The 21,340-nt window shown below is 43.7% G+C and overlaps 1 protein-coding gene across 1 annotated transcript; it reads right to left on the bottom strand.

The window, feature by feature from the left end:
- Positions 1 to 488: 488 nt before the first annotated feature.
- Positions 489 to 10,153, bottom strand: LOC131533041 (interferon-induced very large GTPase 1-like). Its single transcript, XM_058765038.1, has 6 exons — positions 10,028 to 10,153; positions 8,272 to 8,392; positions 7,967 to 8,063; positions 7,235 to 7,852; positions 6,666 to 6,751; positions 489 to 5,869 (listed from the first exon to the last, which is right to left on the bottom strand). Exons 2-6 carry the CDS (start codon positions 8,386 to 8,388, stop codon positions 1,034 to 1,036), a joined length of 5,754 nt encoding a protein of 1,917 aa, XP_058621021.1. The 5' UTR covers positions 8,389 to 8,392; positions 10,028 to 10,153; the 3' UTR covers positions 489 to 1,033.
- Between the last annotated feature and the right edge of the window lie 11,187 nt (positions 10,154 to 21,340).

The following is a 21,340-nucleotide window of genomic DNA, read 5'->3' as shown; positions in this document are numbered from 1 at the left end:
GAAATCAGCAGGGTTTGTTTGTATTTTTTATTATATTGTATTTTATCAATGTTTTGTTAAGGTTATTATATGGGTAACACTTTACAATAAGGTTCATTAGTTAACATTAGTTAACAACATTAGTAAACATGAACTAAGAATGAACAATACTTCTACAACATTTATTAATGCATAATTAAAATCACAAGTAGTGTTTGTTAACATTAGTTAATGCACTGTGAACTAACATGAATAAATAATGAACAGTTGTATTTTCATTAACTAACATTAACAAAGATTAATAAAGATGAATAAATAGTTTAATAAATGCATTGTTCATTGTTTGTTCATGTTAGTTAATACATTAACTAATGTTAACAAATGACACCTTATTGTAAAGTGTTACCATTATATGATATTGGATAATCACAAGAATAAAAAAAGAATAAAAAATTTAAAGTCTGAATTTAAAGTTTATAAGTGTTTATTTTATTAAGCTGAGGGTTAATTTTTGGCAGTAAATCATAAAATATTTCCCATTGTGGCACTGTTACATTGTTGGTTTCTATATTTTGATAGTAATGATCAAAATAAAAATGCTGAGCAAAAAAAAAACTGTTGTGTTTATATAAACTGATATATTATATATAATATTATTTATATATAAAGAAACAATCAGTTCAGAAATACTACTGTGTGGAACAAGATGTCAGAATACCACCTGTAAACAGACCATTTGTATGTTTATAACACTATATTTTGTATTACATTGGCATTAAATTACAGAAAACTAATTAACACTGCTGCATGAGTGTTTCTAATACAACGAGGGAGAGATGGCAAACTTTTCTCTCTTCTGACCAACTTAGTCTCTCAATATATCTTTTTTTGTAAGGCCATAGAACTGCTATCATACATTTTTGCAATTGGAGCAAATGGGATCGCAAAAAAGTTATTTGTTGTACCTTCCATTCCCCACTATAGAAGTCCACCCAACTATGACGACTTCCGTTTCTGAGAGCACTAGAAAAGAGAAAAGGGTCCATAGATTTGTTTACTTTTCCATGTATTTATCCAAACTCTCTAAAGCTTCCTCTTTTGTGTACACTTTCCATTCATCTGGAATCTCACCATCTCCCTGAAATGTTTTATTGTAGTACCCTTCTAGATCTTTCTGAAATCTGCAAACAAACCACTTCCAGTAGAGCAGATCACAGAAGTCAGGGGTGATGCTCCAATTAGCATAATTACAACCTCCTTTTCTGTATTCTTTCCAGGGGACTGCATCATCTGCAGAATTTGGATAAAAATATCGATCACTCATGACTGCTGTTGTGCAGATTTCAACAGCCAAGTTTGTTGTTCTTCTGTAAGACCAGCCATTCAGTCCAATATTGCGGTGGAAAGGAACGCAGTGATCTCCAGGATGGTCTTCCATTGTGTTGATACAGATGGCTTTACAGAAAGGACACTGAACCCAGCAGCACTGACAGAAGTGCTCAATCAAAATCTCATCTGGTCCCTTTCTGCAATTTTCCATTTTTATGTCATTAATGCTTTGAAAACTGATCTGAAGCTTTATCATCTTCTCCTTCAGACTGTCACTTAAAAGCTTCTCAAGAAAATCCAAATCTTTAATTTCACTGAGATCCACACACGAGTTCCCTGTGAATTTCAGCTCATCTGTTAGTGTTGTGGTAAAGCATCTGAACCACATGTTGCCATCTCCACCCTGACTTGTGGCCTCCACTGTAGCTGCTTTCATTGCATTACTTACAGTCCGCTCTTTTTGTTTTAGATTTTCCTTGAAAATGTTTAGAATTTTTTGGTTTTGTTTGGTGAAGTATTTTCTCACTTCATTTTTTATGAATAGTTTAAAGTATGCTCTGGGATTATGAATATATTTCATATAATGCTTGAAGTCCTCCCTTTCTGCAAGGGATCTCAGAATGTGTTTCTCCAGATTTGGTCTGTTTTCACGTAATGATTTTATGTCTGACCTCATCTGTGCTGCCAAACCAATAGCAGTTTCATTGTAAACTGCTTGTAGGATGGACGGTTCAAGATTGCTGCAGATGAATTCACTCTGTATGGTTGCTGTCGCTCCTCTGTAGAAGTTCATGAAGACATTGCAATACTGAGTTTTTTGCTTCTCAAGATAAAGTCTTGGGTCATTTGCTTCTCTGAATTCTTTGTGGAGCTCAGTAAACTCCTGTCTTGCAATGTCACACACATGAAGACTGAGATCTATGGTAAACTCCTTCTTCAATATGTAACATTGGCTCTCTGATTGATGTTTCTGTACAGACTTTTTAACACAGTCTGTTATCTCTTGAATGTAACTATCATTGTAGCCCCGTCTTCCAACTGGTGAATTCTTTGTTATTTTCTCAGTTTTCGGAATAATGTTATGAATCAGATCCCTTATTAAAGACTGACATTCAGCATTTAGGTCATTGTTGTCTGGTTGCTTTTGAGCCCCTTTAAAATATTCCATGCCTGACATCAACATTTGAGCAGGATACATTACAATCCACTTAAGTGTCCCTCTCTTGCTTTTCCAAGAGCTCTTACCAGCTTTCTCTGAAGATGCAGTGTCATCAGAATATTCTGGATCCTTCTTTAGCATAATATAGTCACAATAATCACTCCGGCGATCTATCAGTTCATAGTCTTTCTGATTTAATCGCTCATGTACAAAAGCCAGTTCATGGTTTTCAGATAAGATCTGCATCACATCCTCCCAAAAGTTTAAGTCTTCCAGTGGAGGAGTATCTTCGGTCATTTCGGTGACCCATTTACTCCACATTGTGTCAAACTCCTCCTTCAGCATAAGTTCATCTGTTCCTTTATTTCTCAGTCTCAAAGCTAGTTCCTTGCTCCGACTGAAAAGCTTGCTTTCATACTCTGTCCTTTTCCTATCCAGCTTCTCTCTGGCTTTTTTCTGTTCAATTGCCTCATCCAACCTACGTTTTGTTCCCTTCACAAGGTCATCATGAAGATCTTTGATTCTGGTTTCAAATCTTCCTCGCCACTGACACAGAATTTCTTTATCTCTGTCCTCCTTAAAGTAAGACATCATTGATTTTTCTACCTGCTCTTTTGTCTTTCTCATTTCAGTCAACAAGTCATTTTCCTGAACCTTAATGTTCCCGTTGTCAATTCTGTTGTAGAATTTGTCTTCAACACTCAGCATGGCGCTTCTGAGGCTCCACGTCCAGTCACTGTACATAGTTTCCAGTTTTCTGTATACTGCAATCTCAAGTGTGTTTTTGAAGCTGAACACAAAGTTTTCATTCAGAAGTGCATTCCACAGATCATTAATACGCATTCTGAACTGAGACAGCGTAATACCGTTAGATTTGGAAGCTTTTGAGAGAATGGTGTCCTTCAGCTCCTGAATATTTCTGCTGTAGTCAGGGTTCGGTGGTGCCATTGGTGGGCTGCCTTCCCAGAGCTGAGCAAAATACTTCACATCCTTCTGAATGTCAAATGCAATGACATCACTGAAAAACTCTGTATCACAGTCTTCCTCTTTAGCAGCGAGTTTTGTCATCTCATCCAGTTTCTCCTGCAATCGTCTCCTTCCCTCCATATTTTTCTCTTTGGCAGTGACATCTGAAACATTCTGATGCACAATCATGCAGCTTGGATTCAGTTTGATCTTCTTCATCCTCATGAAGGCCTGAACAACAATCTGAAGAACATCCTGCATTTCTGCTGTGTTTTCTCCAAAGATGTTGATCAATGTCATGTTTCCAAGACCAACAACAAATGTGGCCATTTCATTGTCATGATTTCTTGTTGACCTTCCAGCCAGTTCTAGAGCACGAAGTCCTTCAGTATCAACAACTAGAATGTAGTCAAACTTCAGCTGTGCTTTCATCTCCTCTGTCACTCTGACCAGCTGCATGAAAGCTCCTCTGGTGCACCTGCCAGCACTGACGGCAAACTGCAGCCCAAACATGGCGTTCAGCATGGTGGATTTCCCAGAGCTCTGAATCCCTAAAACTGACAACACATAGACTCTCTTGTCTCCCAGTTTCTGGATGAGTGCATCAAGAACAGCAGTAACCCAGATCAGAGGAACATGGGCAGCATCTCCATCCATCAGCTCCAGTGGAAATCCAGAGATCATCATCTCTGCCGCAAGACTTGGAAGAGAGGAGAAGTTAAACTTGAGGTCTTTTTTGTTTTTCTTCACAGATGAACACGATTCATATATCTGACCAATCTCTCTCAGTATGTGCTCCAAGCCAAAGGTTGCAGATTGTAGCTTCTCAGATACTCTCTCAAGTTCGACTTGCGCAGCAGTCATTTGCTGTGATTTATCATATTTCTTTTTAAGGCTTAGGACTGTTGACCATTTTTCATGATACTTATGATGAAGCACTGAGACACTTTCAGTGGTATAATCATCCAGTAGGATACCAAGCCATTTTAAAAAATATACCATCTCTTTTACTGCTTGTGAATTCAGTTTTTGAATGAAGATTTGGTTAAATTGACTCAGGTCAGATGTTTGCTGTAGTTTACGGATTTTCAGCATTTCTGATTGCTTAGAACTTTTGTTCTTTTCTATGTTGCTTCCCTTATGTAGTTCTTCTAATGTCGGTTGATGAAGTTCTTTATTCTTCTGGCACCACTGATGCCACAGGTTTCCCTGACATGGCAGGAATGATGCTTTGATTTCAGTCAAATCTTTATCCTCCAGTAAACTCATCATCTGCTGTGCTGCCTCTTTTCCTTTCCTGCAGTAATCATCATCAACCTCATCTACTGTGATATGGGAGTGTTTAGCCACGTCTTCAAGCCTGAAAAAGGAGCACAATTCAGTAGACAAAAGCCCATTATTTATAGCTCTTCTGATTTCTTCAGATACAATTGGGAGATTTCTGTTTTTCAAACCAATTTTATATTTCCCTTTCCGTTTTTCTGTCAGAGATGAATCATTGTCAGTAAGAAGGCAGATGAGTGGCTTTGAGTCCTTGTAAAAGTTTTGGATTTTGGTCATGCTTTTGTCTTTCTTGTCAAGTTGTGGTAAAATAGCAACATTTACAGAGGCCATTCCAGTCAGAATATTCAGCTGTGTTTCATGGGCTCCTGCGTCACCACGGAGGTTACAGAACGCAACACAATGAGTAAATCTGTCTGTTTTCTCTCCAGATGGACAGTACCAGGCGATCTCCACCACTCCATCCATCAACACTCTGGTTCTGCTGCTGCCCGGGCAGTTCCTGTGGAAGAATGTGTTGTGTTTCTCGTTGATCAGGCTGTTCATCAGTTGAGACTTGGATGAGGACACTTGGCCAAACCTGAAGAAAGCCACCATTGGGGTTTCTGCCTTGTAGACTGGTTGGAATTTGCCAGAGTTTTTTCCTGTATCATCAATTGTCTTCCAGCTCTTGTTGATTTGTCTAAATGTCCAGAGTGGGAACTCAATCTGTTGTGTGAATGGATTTGGTACAAGCAGAGGCAGTGCATACTGACACTGTGAGAGTTTAGTCACGATGAGCTGCTTTAGGAAACTATCAGCACAATGAAACATAGCCATCTGAACATCCATTAAGTGGACAGGATCTGATTTGTTCATTTCATCAGCCAGTTTGGCAGTTTCTTTGAAAATATCCTCATAGGCATCACCAACATCCTCAAATGAGTCACCGTCTGTTTGTTGTGTTTGATATTGTTCATTGTTCTCTTTAACCTGGAGGCCTCTTGCTCTGTAGTCCATCATCAGCAATTTTTGTAGAAAAATTTGTGCCAACTCGTCCTCCCCACAAGACTCTTCGAACTGGGATTGTACAACTGACTGAAGGAAATCAACAGCTCTCAGAAGTTGGTGTTTGCTTTCAAGGTGAAGCCTTTTAATAAGCTGCTCTGCTGCAAGCTGAAAAATATCATGATACATGCAAATAGAATAATTAGTTAGTAAGATTTCTAAAGAACATTTAGAAAACATGACAAGTATGTATTTGTAGAAATAAGACCACACTGCTAAGCATTTAGGTAAATTTTAGCAAACGAGCATGGTTCGTAAGGTCACTATGCTTGCAGAGAACTATTTGGAGTTTAACAGAATAAATTTTAGGTAGGGTATTTAAAGTTTTGTAAAATGTTCAAGGAAACGCCATTTAAATACTTTCCTTATGGCATGCTCTGTTTGTTTCTCATTTTATTTGCACTTTTTCTACATTTACCCTTTTAACTCTTGTTCAGCTTCCTCTTCACATTTATACAACAGTTAGTCCTGTTTCTCCTATATGACTGGACGAGAGTCATTCCAAAGATGCTGATGATAACAGCACTGGGACTTTCAGCCTTTCAGTCCGTGTATTAGTGGTGGGTATTTTGCATTGACTTCAGTGCAGGTTACATTGTTATGCCACTAGGTGGTGGCAAGTGACTTTTTTTATGACTGAGGCATTCAACAACAGCACATGGTGCAGAATGAGCAGAGTGGAGCGAGTGTTTTCAAATCAATTTATGGGAGTCGATCAACACCCTTAAGTGGTTGATTGTAGGACTGACAGCAGAGAAAGTGTTGTTGAGCGGCCAAGAACTTTCAAAAGTTAAGAACCACTCAACTTTATTCAAATGCCAAACAATGTGGCTTGGGTACATCTACTGAACTATCAATAACAGATTTGATATTGCAGATTGCTCATAAATCTTTCAGTTCTTACCTTTTGTCTGTGTCCTTCAGTTTCAGTTTGGATCAAGCTCCCAAAAAGCTGTGCATTAGTGTCATTAGTTGCTTCTGTGCCTGTGCCTTAATTTCACGAAAAAAGAGGCAAAAACTTTACAATAATGTTTCATTTGTTAATATTAGTTAACTACATTAGTTTACATGAACTAACAATTTACAATACCTCTACAGCATTTATTTATCAGTTGATGTTTGTTTAACATTTATTAATACATTTTTAAGATCAAAATTTGTATTAGTTGTATTAGTTAATACACTAATGTTTACTAATAAGACCTTATTGTAAAGTGTTAGCGTTGGATTTGGAACTTCTTAGAACTTTAATGCCAAAGCCTGGATTTTACTGCATACTATATTCCATTAGTAACTATACTGTATATTCCAGAAAAGTACTATAGGCTTTTCCATTAGTAAGCAATCAATCAATCAATCAACATCAGACTCAGGTTTTCTGAACTATTTTGAAATGAAGCAAGAGTTTTTCTTGAATGAAAATGGTAAAATGGAGTCATGGTAAATGAGAAATAGAATTTGTGTTCTTCTTACCACTCTGATATTCACTGTTTTGGTGGTCTCCTAAAGGTTCCTTTAAAGTTGTGTAAATCTCTCTGGTGTAGCACTGCTGATTATTGTCTTTGAACAGACGCTTGATTCTGTCCATCAGTTCTCTCATCTCTGATTGGTTGTTCATAATCTTGCTGCAGGTGTGATATCGTCCTCCACATTTCTCCAGCAGCTGCTCCAGAACAGAGTTGTTCTTCAAGTCATCTATTATAGTATCACGCTCTTCCTCTCGCTCATACGTGAAGAGAGTAATCACAAATGAAAGAACTTGATTACCAAAAAATCTCTGTAGCCATTCAATACCCATCTTATCTTCATCTGTTAACTGACCCAATCGCACAACAAAGAGGAAGGCATGGATTTCATTTTCATTCACTACTTGATCAATAACATGATCGAGAGGTTCAAGATCAATCTCATGTGAGCCAATCATGTTGATCACTGAGACACAATGTTCTGATATCTTCTTCTCTAATGGAATGATCATGGAAAATTTTGCATTTTGAAGTTTTCTTTCTCCAAGTAGAATGTTGTCACATCCAAACTGGACTGCCTCAGAGCTTCCAAATAATGCAACAGTCAAATCAGGATCACAGTGATCTAAATTAAACACCACAGAATTGTTCTCAAAACTACAGTAAGATCACAAACAAACAAATAAAATATAATGTAACAGTTCTTCTTACTGATGTGGAAGCAATTCTCATATCTTACCCATGAAGCTGTGAGATGAATCATTGAAGTCTGCTACACTTATGTTTGCATGACCATCAGATCTGGAGTTACTCCCTCCTTCTGGGTTCACATTATCCTGGAGAAAAAACAATAAATTATCAGTTTCTTATTACCAGGACTTTTTGTATATATATGCAAGAGTAAAACATTTCTGTAAATAAACGCTACTATGAAATTCTATTTTATTGAGTCTGGGTTGTAATTGTCTTTGAGTTTTCTGTATATTTTTCATCATGTGTCAGTGGAGGATTATCCATGAAATCATCTGGATCTCGATCATTTACTTGAGGATTGTCCATAACGTCATCTGGATGTTGATGTGTCACTGGAAGAATCTCATCATCTGGATCTCTTGTTAAGATGTCTATGACAAGTTCATCCATATCTTGATCCATAATCATATGACTAAAAAGAGAAATGAACATTGAACCATTGAACAAATGAACCAGGCCTGATGGATCTGGTAGATACAATATAATGTTTTGTATTCAAATTCATAACCTTTTAAACCATTTTACACATGCATACAAACTCAAAAATCACTCCATTGTATTAGCCTATTAGTACTTTTTAACATGTACTGATTAACAAGTGTTAATTAGTGCTGTCAACTTAATTATTTCCAAAATTCGAATTCGAATTCAAGTGGGGAAACGCCAGTGAACACCAGATTTGTAAGGCTACACGGAAACCGGCACAACATTAGGGGCATACAATTTTAGATTTAGATTAAAAATATAAATATAACAATTAGCTAGAACACGACAATGAGGCATATTTTTACATTAATGAAAACTTCCTGACGTGGTAAAACTCTGGGGAAAACTCACACTGTACACAGAAGAAAAGCTTTTGGATTTGCATTTTTGTTTAGTTCAAATTTCGTTAGAGAGAATTATTATACTTTTTTTTTTTTTTTTTTGGTAATAGCTACCCAGAAAAGGGTAGTGTGAGCATTATGGAGCGCTGTAAACACATGCAATCTATGTTTCATTCATACTGGAAACCGGAGGGCGCCTTTGCACAGAAACTCCAAATATGCCTCACAAAGTAATATAAAGTCTATTTATAATGCAATGCTAATAAACAGAGAATTTAATACAGTATATACTATAAAATAATATATTTTCTGCCTTACTCTGTGATAAGAAGCCACATCAGATCACAAAAGGATGTTATTTCAAACCCTTGGCTTATGTTATGAAATGGGTTTTGAGTATTTTGTTGCACAACAGGTGAAACTCTGCTTCTCATTACTCTGCTTTGTGTGTGAACTTATCGAAGAGAATGAGAGAAAGCGCAGCTGGTATTTGTGTATCGACACTCCGCAAAAAGAGTAGCCTATTGAAACCATTGTGTTTTTGAAAACACTGAAGTTATGTAAGGTATAACTCTTAAGAGAGAATATTATTGTTACTATTTCATAGTTAATATGTCGTTGGGTCCTGTAGTCTGTTATGATGCAGTACCGAAAGACTCCAGCAGAGGGTGGGGCGAGCATAGAGAGTTAATAACAGGCACACAGGTTCCCTTCCCCCACTCATAATACAGAAGTTGAGGGAAACGCAACAAGTGTTCATGTCTGTCTGTTTAAAATATCTATGTTCCTACATATATATATATTAAAATTACTCCATGTGAGTGTGATAAATTATCGCCATGAGAACAAACAGACGAAACACTGTTTTACAGCTACTGGTATCCATCCAAGCATAGCTGCTGGTGAAAAAAGCGTTATTAAATTCTCACTCAGAGAGCCTCATTGTATCATAGCTTATAACGTTCATACTTACATCTAACTTGTTAAACTGATGGAGCAACTACAAACCGAAAGTGTGAGCTATAGAGAAAATTTCCTTTTTTAAAAAAAAATAATGTTAGCCTATATTTGACCATATGGGTGTTCAACAAATTTCTCAACTGCATTTTTCCTTACTGTATGGGATTAGCCCTTTGTGAAGCCTATGTTTATGAGAAAACACATATATAAAAGTGAGCAGAGCAGGGTAAGATAAAGATCCTTGAGAAACAGCTTCTTACCTGCATAATCGAAAGTAGAAACTATGAAAACTGAAAGAAAAAAAGGCATTACTTTAAACAACAATACACGTAAACTGACAAATACAACATGTAGGCTATAAGCATAATGTGAATAGATCATTCTGGTGTTTATAAACAGCGATGGCATATTTTGTGGGCGGAACCTACCTGGTAGCAGAATGTGACAGCGTTCTGCATGAGTCAGATGTGAGTGACGAAAATATTTACTAGGCTACATGAATCATCCGGACGCCTTCTCCAATTATTTGCCAGCAGAATACAGGTTGTCTTACACTAATAAGCTAACTCAGCAATATGGAGCGAGGTTTCCTGACCTGTTGCAAAGGCTATTCCCGCTGCTGCACTGTTGGGTCTACGTATATTAAGCTTTACTTGTAAATTTGAAGATGATATTTCTGTAGCTTTGACTGGTGTTAAATTCTAATTTTCAATACAGCTTGCAGATACTGAGGAGGAACATGTAAGTGTCTAAATATAGGACAATTATACAGGCATCATAGTAATTATATAATAAAAATATGTTGCAAAATGTATGGACACATATGCAGGCGCGGATCTACCGGGGTGGCACGGGGGTGGCAACTGCCACCCTAAGAAAAAGCTGTGCCACCCCACCTGCCACCCCAGAATTATCACAGAATAAAATATAAATGTAAGCAGTGCTTCAAGTGCTACTTTTCAGCCGCGGCGATGACAGCCTAACGGAAAATAATGGCAAAAAACAAACAAACAAGTCTTTCACTAAACTGTGCACGATGGTTGCACGCGCAAGCAGCGCGTCCAGTGTAGTCGGCTTCATTAACAAATGACTCTTATGAACCGGTTCTTTTTGAGTCGAAAACACAAAGCGCGGCCCATACGAATTTGTATTTGCATTTGTTCGTGAATCAGATGCTGATTCTCGGTTTATTCAGAAGTCCTCTGAGAAATCTAATCCCGTCCGGATATGTCTGAGATTCATCCCGTAATTGTTTGGTGATCGATTCTCCGACCGCTCGCTCCACTTTCATCATGGATATAGAGACCTTTCTGCCATATCGGACGAAACAATAACATGAAATCAATAAGAAGATGCAGATCACGAAAACTAATAGCAGAGTTAGGTAAGAATATTGTATTGACGTTTTCTCGATTGTTAACATAATATAGGCTAACTGATTTTAGTTGGTCCATTTTCCCAAACCATTAATTCAGTTCTCAAAACAAAGACTCGTTTCTCAAAAAGTTTAACAATGATTAAGTTAAACATTAGGTAGCAAAACTGATTACACCAATCAGAATCTCTGCATCCCAACAACGGAGAGAGGAGAGAGCTGAATGAATAATATACATGGGTTTTACATTACAGTACAGTACCAGTACATTAGATGATGTAAATTTCCATATTCTACATGTTGTACACCTTCAAACGTGTGACTGTCAAATTTTATTTGTATTCATTTTTTATGTGTAGCTACTGCATGTTTTCAGAACTGAGAAATGACTGCCTATAGCTAGTCTTGTGTCAGGAGACCAGGAAACTGCTGTATACTGTAATGAAATTTGACCAAATGTACAGTGGATGCTGAATTTACTTATTTTTATTTTGTTCATATACAATTCTTTGGTATTTGAACTTTTCTAGTGTTTTTCATCTACTGCAAGATTACTTTACAGTAGTAAAATGAAAATGATCTGTTCCCCAAAGTTCATTGCTGAATTATTATTATTATCTGTAATTTAATTTATGTTGTATACTGTAATAGACATTGAGCTGCAATAATAATTCCTGAATCCTAAGAGTTTTTTAAGTGTTATTGATCTCATGAGTTTTCACTGGGCAGGAAAGTCATCTGTGTATTTGAATTGTGTGTAAGTATTTAAGAATACCTGTAATAACTAGATTGAAACGTTTGATAGTGTCACATCTCACAGGGGAGCACGGGAACCAGGAACGAGAAGACGAGGAATTAGCAACACGGGAGTTTAATATATAGACAGGAACACAGATCACAGGTAGGGTAGACACTTACGTAGACACTTAGGTTGACGTACAAAGACCGACAAACACTAACCGAAAGGACTGGGGTTTTAAAGACAGGACAATCAAGGAACTAAAGGAGACACACCTGGAATCAAATTAACCAATCAAGGGGAGACAGAAACTAGGTCACAGGGCACACATGGGGAGCAAAACACACACAAGACAGTCCAGGGACGTGACATTACTCCCCCCTCCCGGAAGGTGCGTCCTCGCACCGTGGAACAACAGAGGGGGGGGGAAACGGGTGGGAACCATGGCGGAGGCTCAGGAGGAGGACGGACCACCGGGAGGAGGTCGGCAGACAGAGACCAGGGAGGCAACGAAGGAGGGAGGAGCCAGGAAGAGACAGGAGGGACCCGGAGCAGGAGGAGCCTGGCGGACCCAGGCCACAGCCATGATGATGGCCACGGTGGAGCCGACGGAGGGAGGAGCCATGGAGGAGGAATGGCCTCCGACTCAGGGGCCGACCAGCGGCGGAGCAGGTGGTGGAGGAGCCCGAGGCGGAGGCGGAGGCCGGCGAGCCAGGGAATGCCGAGGATCCGGGGCCAAGGTGGAGCAGAGTGCTCTGGCGACCCGAGGCGGGCGGAGCTCCGGAGATCAGCGGCGGGCAGGCGACTGAGGACCAAGGTGGAGCTGGCGGGAGGAAGGAGCCCAACTGAGCCGGTGGGACGGAGCGACGAGGTGCAGCCGGAGGAGCGGAGTCCTGAGGCGATGGCGGTCGACGCCCGACCAAGGCGGAGCCGGAGGGACGAGGGAGCCTGGTGGAGCTGGAGGATCGGCGGGTGACGGTGGAGGCGAGGGAGCTAGGAGCCGAGGTGGAGCCGCTGGGTCAACGGGCCGAGGCAGAGTCCGGGCCGAGGAGGTTGGAGGCGGAGGTGAGGATACTCCAGCCCCGGCGATGCTGGAGGATGGCAGTCCTGTGGGGCTCGCACCGTATTGATGGTGGGCTGAGGGCGAGCAGAGGGGCTGCCAGGCGACAGCGGTGGAGGAGGCAGGAGGCGGGTGGGAGGGTGGGCATTTGCGAGGGGCCGGCACTGGGGGGCGCTCTTGAAGCACGGACACTTGGGGGCGCTCTGGCAGCGCGGAGACAGGGAGGCGCTCTTGCAGCGCGGAGACAGGAGGCGCTCTTGCAGCGCTGGAGACAGGGAGGCGCTCTTGCAGCGCTGGAGACAGGAGGCGCCTTCTTGGTGCAGGCACTGGGGGCGCTCTGGCAGCGGTGCTGGACGGGACCAGCGGGGACTCTTGGAAGCGCCTTCGTGGCGCAGGCACTGGGGGGCACTTGCGAGGGGCCGGCACTGGTGGGCACTTGCGAGGGGCCGGCACTTGGGGGCGCTCTGGCAGCGGTGCTGGACGGGACCAGCGGGGACTCTTGGAAGCGCCGTGGCGCAGGCACTGGGGGCGCTGAAGCGCTGTGCTGGACGGAACCAGCGGAGACTCTTGGGAGCGCCTTCTTGGCGCAGGCACTGGGGGCGCTGAGCGCTGTGCTGGACGGAACCAGCGGAGACTCTTGGGAGCGCCTTCTTGGCGCAGGCACTGGGGGCGCTGAAGCGCTGTGCTGGACGGAACCAGCGGGGACTCTTGGAAGCGCCTTCGTGGCGCAGGCACTGGGGGGCGCTCTGGCAGCGCGGTGCTGGACGGGACCAGCGGGGACTCTTGGAAGCGCCTTCGTGGCGCAGGCACTGGGAGGCGCTCTGGCAGCGCGGTGCTGGACGGGACCAGCGGGGACTCTTGGAAGCGCCTTCTTGGTGCAGGCACTGGGGGGCGCTCTGGCAGCGCTGTGCTGGACGGAACCAGCGGAGACTCTTGGGAGCGCCTTCTTGGCGCAGGCACTGGGGGGCGCTCTGGAAGCGCTGTGCTGGACGGAACCAGCGGAGACTCTAGAGGGCTCTTGCGAGGGGCAGGCACTGGCGGGCTCTTGCGAGGGGCCGGCACTGGCGGGCTCTTGCGAGGGGCCGGCTCTGGTGGGCTTGCCATACTCTCTGCCGGCGGGCTTGCCATACTCTCTGCCGGCGGGCTTGCCATACTCTCTGCCGGCGGGCTTGCCATACTCTCTGCCGGCGGGCTTGCCATACTCTCTGCCGGCGGGCTTGCCATACTCTCTGCCGGCGGGCTTGCCATACTCTCTGCCGGCGGGCTTGCCATACTCTCTGCCGGCGGGCTTGCCATATACTCTCTGCCGGCGGGCTTGCTATACTCTCTGCGGCGGGCTTGCATACTCTCTGCGGGCTTGCCATACTCTCTGCGGCGGGCTTGCCATACTCTGCCGGCGGGCTTGCCATACTCTCTGCCGGCGGGCTTGCCATATACTCTCTGCGGGCTTGCCATACTCTCTGCCGGCGGGTTTGCCATACTCTCTGCCGGCGGCTTGCCATACTCTCTGCGGGCTTGCCATACTCTCTGCCGGCGGGCTTGCTATACTCTCTGCGGGCTTGCCATACTCTCTGCCGCGGGCTTGCCATACTCTCTGCCGGCGGGCTTGCCATACTCTCTGCCGGCGGGCTTGCCATACTCTCTGCCGGCGGGCTTGCCATACTCTCTGCCGGCGGGCTTGCCATACTCTCTGCCGGGCTTGCCATACTCTCTGCGGCGGGCTTGCCATACTCTCTGCCGGCGGGCTTGCCATACTCTCTGCCGGCGGGCTTGCCATATACTCTCTGCGGGCTTGCCATACTCTCTGTCATGGCTTGCCATACTCTCTGCGGCGGGCTTGCCATACTCTCTGCCGGCGGCTTGCCATACTCTCTCTGCCGGCGGGCTTGCCATACTCTCTGTCATGGCTTGCCATACTCTGCCGGCGGGCTTGCCATACTCTCTGCCGGCGGGCTTGCCATACTCTCTGCCGGCGGGCTTGCCATACTCTCTGCCGGCGGGCTTGCTATACTCTCTGCCGGCTTGCCATACTCTCTGCCGGCGGGCTTGCCATACTCTCTGCGGCGGGCTTGCCATACTCTCTGCCGGCGGGCTTGCCATACTCTCTGCCGGCGGGCTTGCCATACTCTCTGCGGCGGGCTTGCCATACTCTCTGCCGGCGGGCTTGCCATACTCTCTGCCGGCGGGCTTGCCATACTCTCTGCCGGCGGGCTTGCCATACTCTCTGCCGGCGGGCTTGCCATACTCTCTGCCGGCGGGCTTGCATACTCTCTGCCGGCGGGCTTGCCATACTCTCTGCCGGCGGGCTTGCATACTCTCTGCCGGCGGGCTTGCCATACTCTCTGCCGGCGGGCTTGCCATACTCTCTGCCGGCGGGCTTGCCATACTCTCTGCCGCGGGCTTGCCATACTCTCTGCCGGCGGGCTTGCCATACTCTCTGCCGGCTTGCCATACTCTCTGCCGGCGGGCTTGCTATACTCTCTGCGGGCTTGCCATACTCTCTGCCGGCGGGCTTGCCTATACTCTCTGCGGGCTTGCCATACTCTCTGCAGCGGGCTTGCCATACTCTCTGCAGGCGGGCTTGCCATACTCTCTGCCGGCGGGCTTGCATACTCTCTGCCGGGCTTGCCATACTCTCTGTCATGGCTTGCCATACTCTCTGTCATGGCTTGCCATACTCTGCCGGCGGGCTTGCCATACTCTGCCGGCGGGTTTTCCTGGACCGCGAACGGCGGCTGGTGAAGGGAAACGTTGACCTCCAGATCCGTTTCCCAGTCCAGTAAATCCTCCTCCATGTCCAGCAGCCCCAGATAGATGATCAGCTCATCCTCAGCCATGATGCAGGGGCGGAGCTCCACTCCGCTCACACCGCCCACGGTTGGCTCCTCGCGATGGGCACCGTCGCCGCTCGCACCTGATCTGACGTGTTGGGCTCAACTTCCGGGCGATCTTCCGCTCAGTCGCTCGGCCGCGCTGGCTCGCAGATCGCAGCGGGCAATGGCTCTCCGTCATCGGTGGGCTCGGGCTGATGCTCCGTGCATCGCTGGGAGTTGGTGGGCTGGGCTCTGGGTCTGGAGTGGATCTGGCGAGATCATCCTCGGAAGAGACGGTGAGGGTGATCCGTTTCTCACCAGCATCCACTCCACAGCGGCGAAATCCTCTCGAGGACCATCCTCGGACGACAGCGCTCTGCACGCGGTGTTCAGACTTGCGTTGTAGAATGAGCAGAGCGTGCCGTCCGGGTAGCTGGTGTCATTAGCTATCGTCAGGAATAGTCTGGTGTGGTCCTCGAGAGATCTGTCCCCCTGCTCCAGCAGGAGGAGGAGGAATTCGGGCCGAACATAGGGATCCATCGAACACAACGGAAAGAAAAAACACTGGGTATAACGAGAAAACAAAACGGAGGGAAAAATACGGAGGTTACTGTATAGGTCGGTCTTTCTGTCACATCTCACAGGGGAGCACGGGAACCAGGAACGAGAAGACGAGGAATTAGCAACACGGGAGTTTAATATGTAGACAGGAACACAGATCACAGGTAGGGTAGACACTTACGTAGACACTTAGGTTGACGTACAAAGACCGACAAACACTAACTGAAAGGACTGGGGTTTTAAAGACAGGACAATCAAGGAACTAAAGGAGACACACCTGGAATCAAATTAACCAATCAAGGGGAGACAGAAACTAGGTCACAGGGCACACATGGGGAGCAAAACACACACAAGACAGTCCAGGGACGTGACAGATAGACACATTTATGCTGGCTTGTCTTAAATTTTTGTTTAAGAAACATAAATAGTTTGGTCAGTTAGATGTTCTAGGTGTTTGCTAAAGTGTTGCTAGGATGTTCTGGGTGGTTGCTAGGCTCTTGCAGTTGTTGGGGTGTTGCTAGACTATTTATAGTGTGTTCTGGGTGATTACAGACATTCCCACCTTTGGTAATAACAGAAAATCAAACATTGTTTTCAAAACTGATCCAGTTGCAATGCTTTGATATTATTGTATTTCTTTCTAATGTTAGAAAATTCAAAAGTGTTACTCTTAAACTTGCACTAAAACATGATTTATACCATCTAAGTAGCCTATGTAATATTAATAGAACTGCATGTCTTCTTTAGTGATACAAGCTCAGAAACATTTAGAACCTGTTGAAGTTTTTTATATTGTGTATTGACTTTGTGCCATGATGGATATTGAAAATTTTAATTTTAAACAGTATAGATGATTACTTAATGGTAATGCAATATTTGTGAACAACTGTGCATGACAGACAATCAATCCCCAAAAACTATGGATGGGGGCTTGCTTTGGTGTTGCCACCCCTCATAGACCCCGTGCCACCCCTTTGCCACCCTAAAAATTATTTTCTAGATCTGCCCCTGATCTGCATCTTCTTATTGATTTCATGTTATTGTTTCGTCCGATATGGCAGAAAGGTCTCTATATCCATGATGAAAGTGGAGCGAGCGGTCGGAGAATCGATCACCAAACAATTACGGGATGAATCTCACTTATCTCAGACACATCCGGACGGGATTAGATTTCTCAGAGGACTTCTGAATAAACCGAGAATCGGTATCTGATTCACGAACAAATGCAAAAACAATTCGTATGGGCCGCGCTTTGTGTTTTCGACTCAAAAAGAACCGGTTCATAAGAGTCATTTGTTAATGAAGCCGACTACACTGGACGCGCTGCTTGCGCGTGCAACCATCGTGCACAGTTTAGTGAAAGACTTGTTTGTTTGTTTTTTGCCATTATTTTCCGTTAGGCTGTCATCGCCGCGGCTGAAAAGTAGCACATGAAGCACAGCTTACATTTATATTTTATTCTGTGATAATTCTGGGGTGGCAGGTGGGGTGGCACAGCTTTATCTTAGGGGTGCCACCCCGGTAGATCCGCAAGAGTATTTACACCTGTTCGTCTTGGTTTACATCGATGATATCCTCATTTACTCTCGGAGCTTGGCCGAATACCACCATGTTGCGGAGGTCCTCCAACGCCTGCGTGAGTTCCATCTGTTCCTCAAAGCTGAGAAGTGTTCATTCCATCAACCCTCAGTTCAATTCCTGGGATACAATATCGATAGTGGTGGCATCCGTATGGACGAGGGGAAGGTGGAAGCAATAAGATCCTGGCCAGTACCTTCCTCCATAAAAGAACTCCAAAGGTTCCTCGGCTTCTCCAACTTCTACCGACGATTTATCCATAATTATAGTACCATCACCAGCCCCCTCACCAACCTCTTGTTACCCAAGGGTAACATGTAAAGCCTCAAAAGTAACGGCCCTAGTACTGAGCCTTGAGGTACTCCATACTGCACTTGTGATCGATATGATACCTCATCATTCACTGCTATGAACTGATGGCGGTCAGATAAGCATGATTTGAACCATGCTAAGGCACTTCCACTAATGCCAACTAAGTTTTCTAGTCTATTCAAAAGAATGTTGTGGTCGATAGTGTCGAACACAGCGCTAAGATCCAGTAGAACTAATAAAGAGATACAACCACGATCAGATGATAGAAGCAGGTCATTTGTAACTCTAATGAGAGCAGTCTCAGTACTATGATACGATCTAAATCCTGACTGGAATTCCTCACAGATACCATTTTTCTCTAAGAAGGAATATAAGTGTGAGGATACTACCTTTTCTAGTATCTTTGACAGAAAAGGGAGATTTGAGATCGGTCTGTAATTAACTAGATCTTTGGGGTCAAGTTGTGTTTTTTTAATGAGACGCTTAATAACAGCCAATTTGAAGGTTTTGGGGACATATCCTAATGACAATGATGAATTAATAATAGCCAAAAGACGATCTATGACTTCTGGAAGCAGCTCTTTTAGTAGTTTAGATGGAATAGGGTCTAACATACATGTTGTTGGTTTAGATGATTTAACAAGTTTATACAATTCTTCCTCTCCCACAGTAGAGAATGAGTGGAATTGTTCCTCAGGGGATCTATAGTGCTGATGCGATACTGTAGCTGACGGCTGCATGGTAACAATTTTATCTCTGATAGTATCGATCTTGGAAGTAAAGTAGTTCATAAAGTCATTACTGCTGTGCTGTTGGGAAGTGCCAACACCTGTTGATGCTTTATTTTTCGTTAATTTGTATTGAATAAATACTGAGGGTTATGTTTGTTTTCTTCTAGAAGAGACGAAAAGTAATCAGATCTAGCAGTTTTTAATGCTTTTCTGTAGGATAGGGTACTTTCCCACCAAGCTATACGAAATACCTCTAGTTTTGTTTTCCTCCAGCTGTGCTCCATTTTCCGGGCTGCTCTCTTTTGGGCGCGAGTGTGCTCATTATACCACGGTGTTGGACTCTTATCCTTAGGGTGAATCCCATTTCTCTGTCTTACCCCTTCCCCTTAGCCCTTCCCCTTAGTTTTGCGCGTTCACGTGAGAGTAAGGGCTATCCCAATTCTCGTTTTGATCGAGGGGTAGGGCTAAGGGAAGGGTAGATACTTAAAACCAAGCATTTTCGCAAGCTTACTTGAAACCAAGGGGTACCCAGAACACACTGCGCAACCGGCAACAATGGCGGCCAGATCATCAAGTATTCAAGTATTTTCGGCTTAAATAATTTATTTAAAAATTACGACAGTCTTGTTTTGTGCTCTAGACAGTCCTGTACATATATATTTGCAACCATGTTCTTAATTGAAATGTTTAAAAAAATCGCTAGTTTGCTACGCTAATGTTACATTGCTGAGTTGCACAACAGTCCCGCAGACTAGCCTTGAATGGACTCCATGCATGCCTACAGTTTTAACAAGTTTGTAAAACGATCCAAAGTTTGTGATCAACACTTGTCGGCTCTGGTGACGTAGCAGCCAGCTAGCGACGGTGTATGACGACGTAACCGTAACCAAGTGGTGTCTCATTTCATAGGGGTATGTTTTCACCCCTAGCGCTTACCACTCGGTTTTCGAGGGACAAGGGCTAGGGGTAAGACGAAGGGGAAGGGGTACGACAGAGAAATGGGATTCACCCTTAATCTTCCTTATGCGTAAAGGAGCAACCGTATCTAAAGTGCTAGAGAAGAGAGTCCATAGTTTCTGTTACAGAATCAAGTTGTTCTGAGCTATTGGATATGCTGAGGAACTGAGATAAGTCAGGAAGATTATTTATAAAGCAGTCTTTTGTGGTAGAAGTGATGGTTCTATCATATTTGTAACAAGGAGTTGCCTTTACAGCTTTAGGTATATGGAATATACAGGAGACTAGATAATGATCTGAGATATCATCGCTCTGCTGCAACACCTCCCCCTTTACCTTTTGGACACGGCTCATGTTTGTAACCGTAATCTTGGGGTGTAGACTCGTTTAAAGTATTGTAATCATCTGGTTTTAGCCAGGTTTCTGTCAAACGATGCACATCAAGTAATAACTGATAACCTTTCTGAACACATTTCAGTTTTGTTTCACAGAGAAAAACTTGCACAATCCTTAAGGAGGGCGTTTCCCCCACTCTACCCCGATACAGAATGACGAAAACGTGAAAGATTATGGACTAAAACGCTTACACATTTTATTGAGTTAAACTTGACAAGGTTGTCTAATTATGATAACTAAAATGTACATTTGAGTAAGACTAAATTAAAAATGGCTTCCAAAATCAATACTAATGTACGGTTAATAAATAATAATCTTACTGCTAAAATGTCAAGTTTTCATTGACTAAAACTAAGCTAAAATGTTGAGACTTTTAGTCGACTAAAACTTGACAGACTAAATAGGATAGGGTTGACTATATGATTAAAAAAAAAAAAACACTAACAAAAAGGACATTTTACCACAGGACTAAAATTGAAATAGCTGACAAAATTAAAGTGCACACACACAATATAGTGAACACACACACAGTGTGTTACAGAAGCAGACACAAACAGAGAACGATTAATAGCAGATGTTTATTTTGGGTCAGCAGAGCAAAGTTGACTGAACACAGTGAGTAGATAAACCAGTAGACCAGTTGGAGTGCGATGAGAGGATGATATGATATCTTTGTCTTGACAGGAATACTAGGAACTTGTAACAGAACACACACCTCACACAGGCAGAGTAGCAGGTTTCTGGAGCGGATCACTGGAGCAGACAGACTGGGGAACTCTGAGGAGACAACGCTGGAGAGACCACTAGAGGTAAGTACCAGGTACATAGCCGTGATATCATGAGCAGTCTACTTCGTATGAACAAGACCAGACGATGAGTGAGATTGAGGTGTGTGCTTATGAACTGTGACTAAGTGGCTGTGGTGATTGGGAACAGGTGCAGGTGATTAGTATACAGGTGAGGGTGCTCTTTGTGATGACGTGGTGAGAGAGCCTGGCTGCTCTGTGACACAGTGGGCAGCCATTCATGCTGCGGCATAAAGGTCATTGGA

The sequence above is a fragment of the Onychostoma macrolepis genome, chromosome 02, assembly GCF_012432095.1.
Source record: "Onychostoma macrolepis isolate SWU-2019 chromosome 02, ASM1243209v1, whole genome shotgun sequence".
Classification (NCBI taxonomy): Eukaryota; Metazoa; Chordata; class Actinopteri; order Cypriniformes; family Cyprinidae; genus Onychostoma; species Onychostoma macrolepis.
Note: the sequence above shows the minus strand (reverse complement) of the source record. Positions and strands in the feature narration are given on the sequence as shown.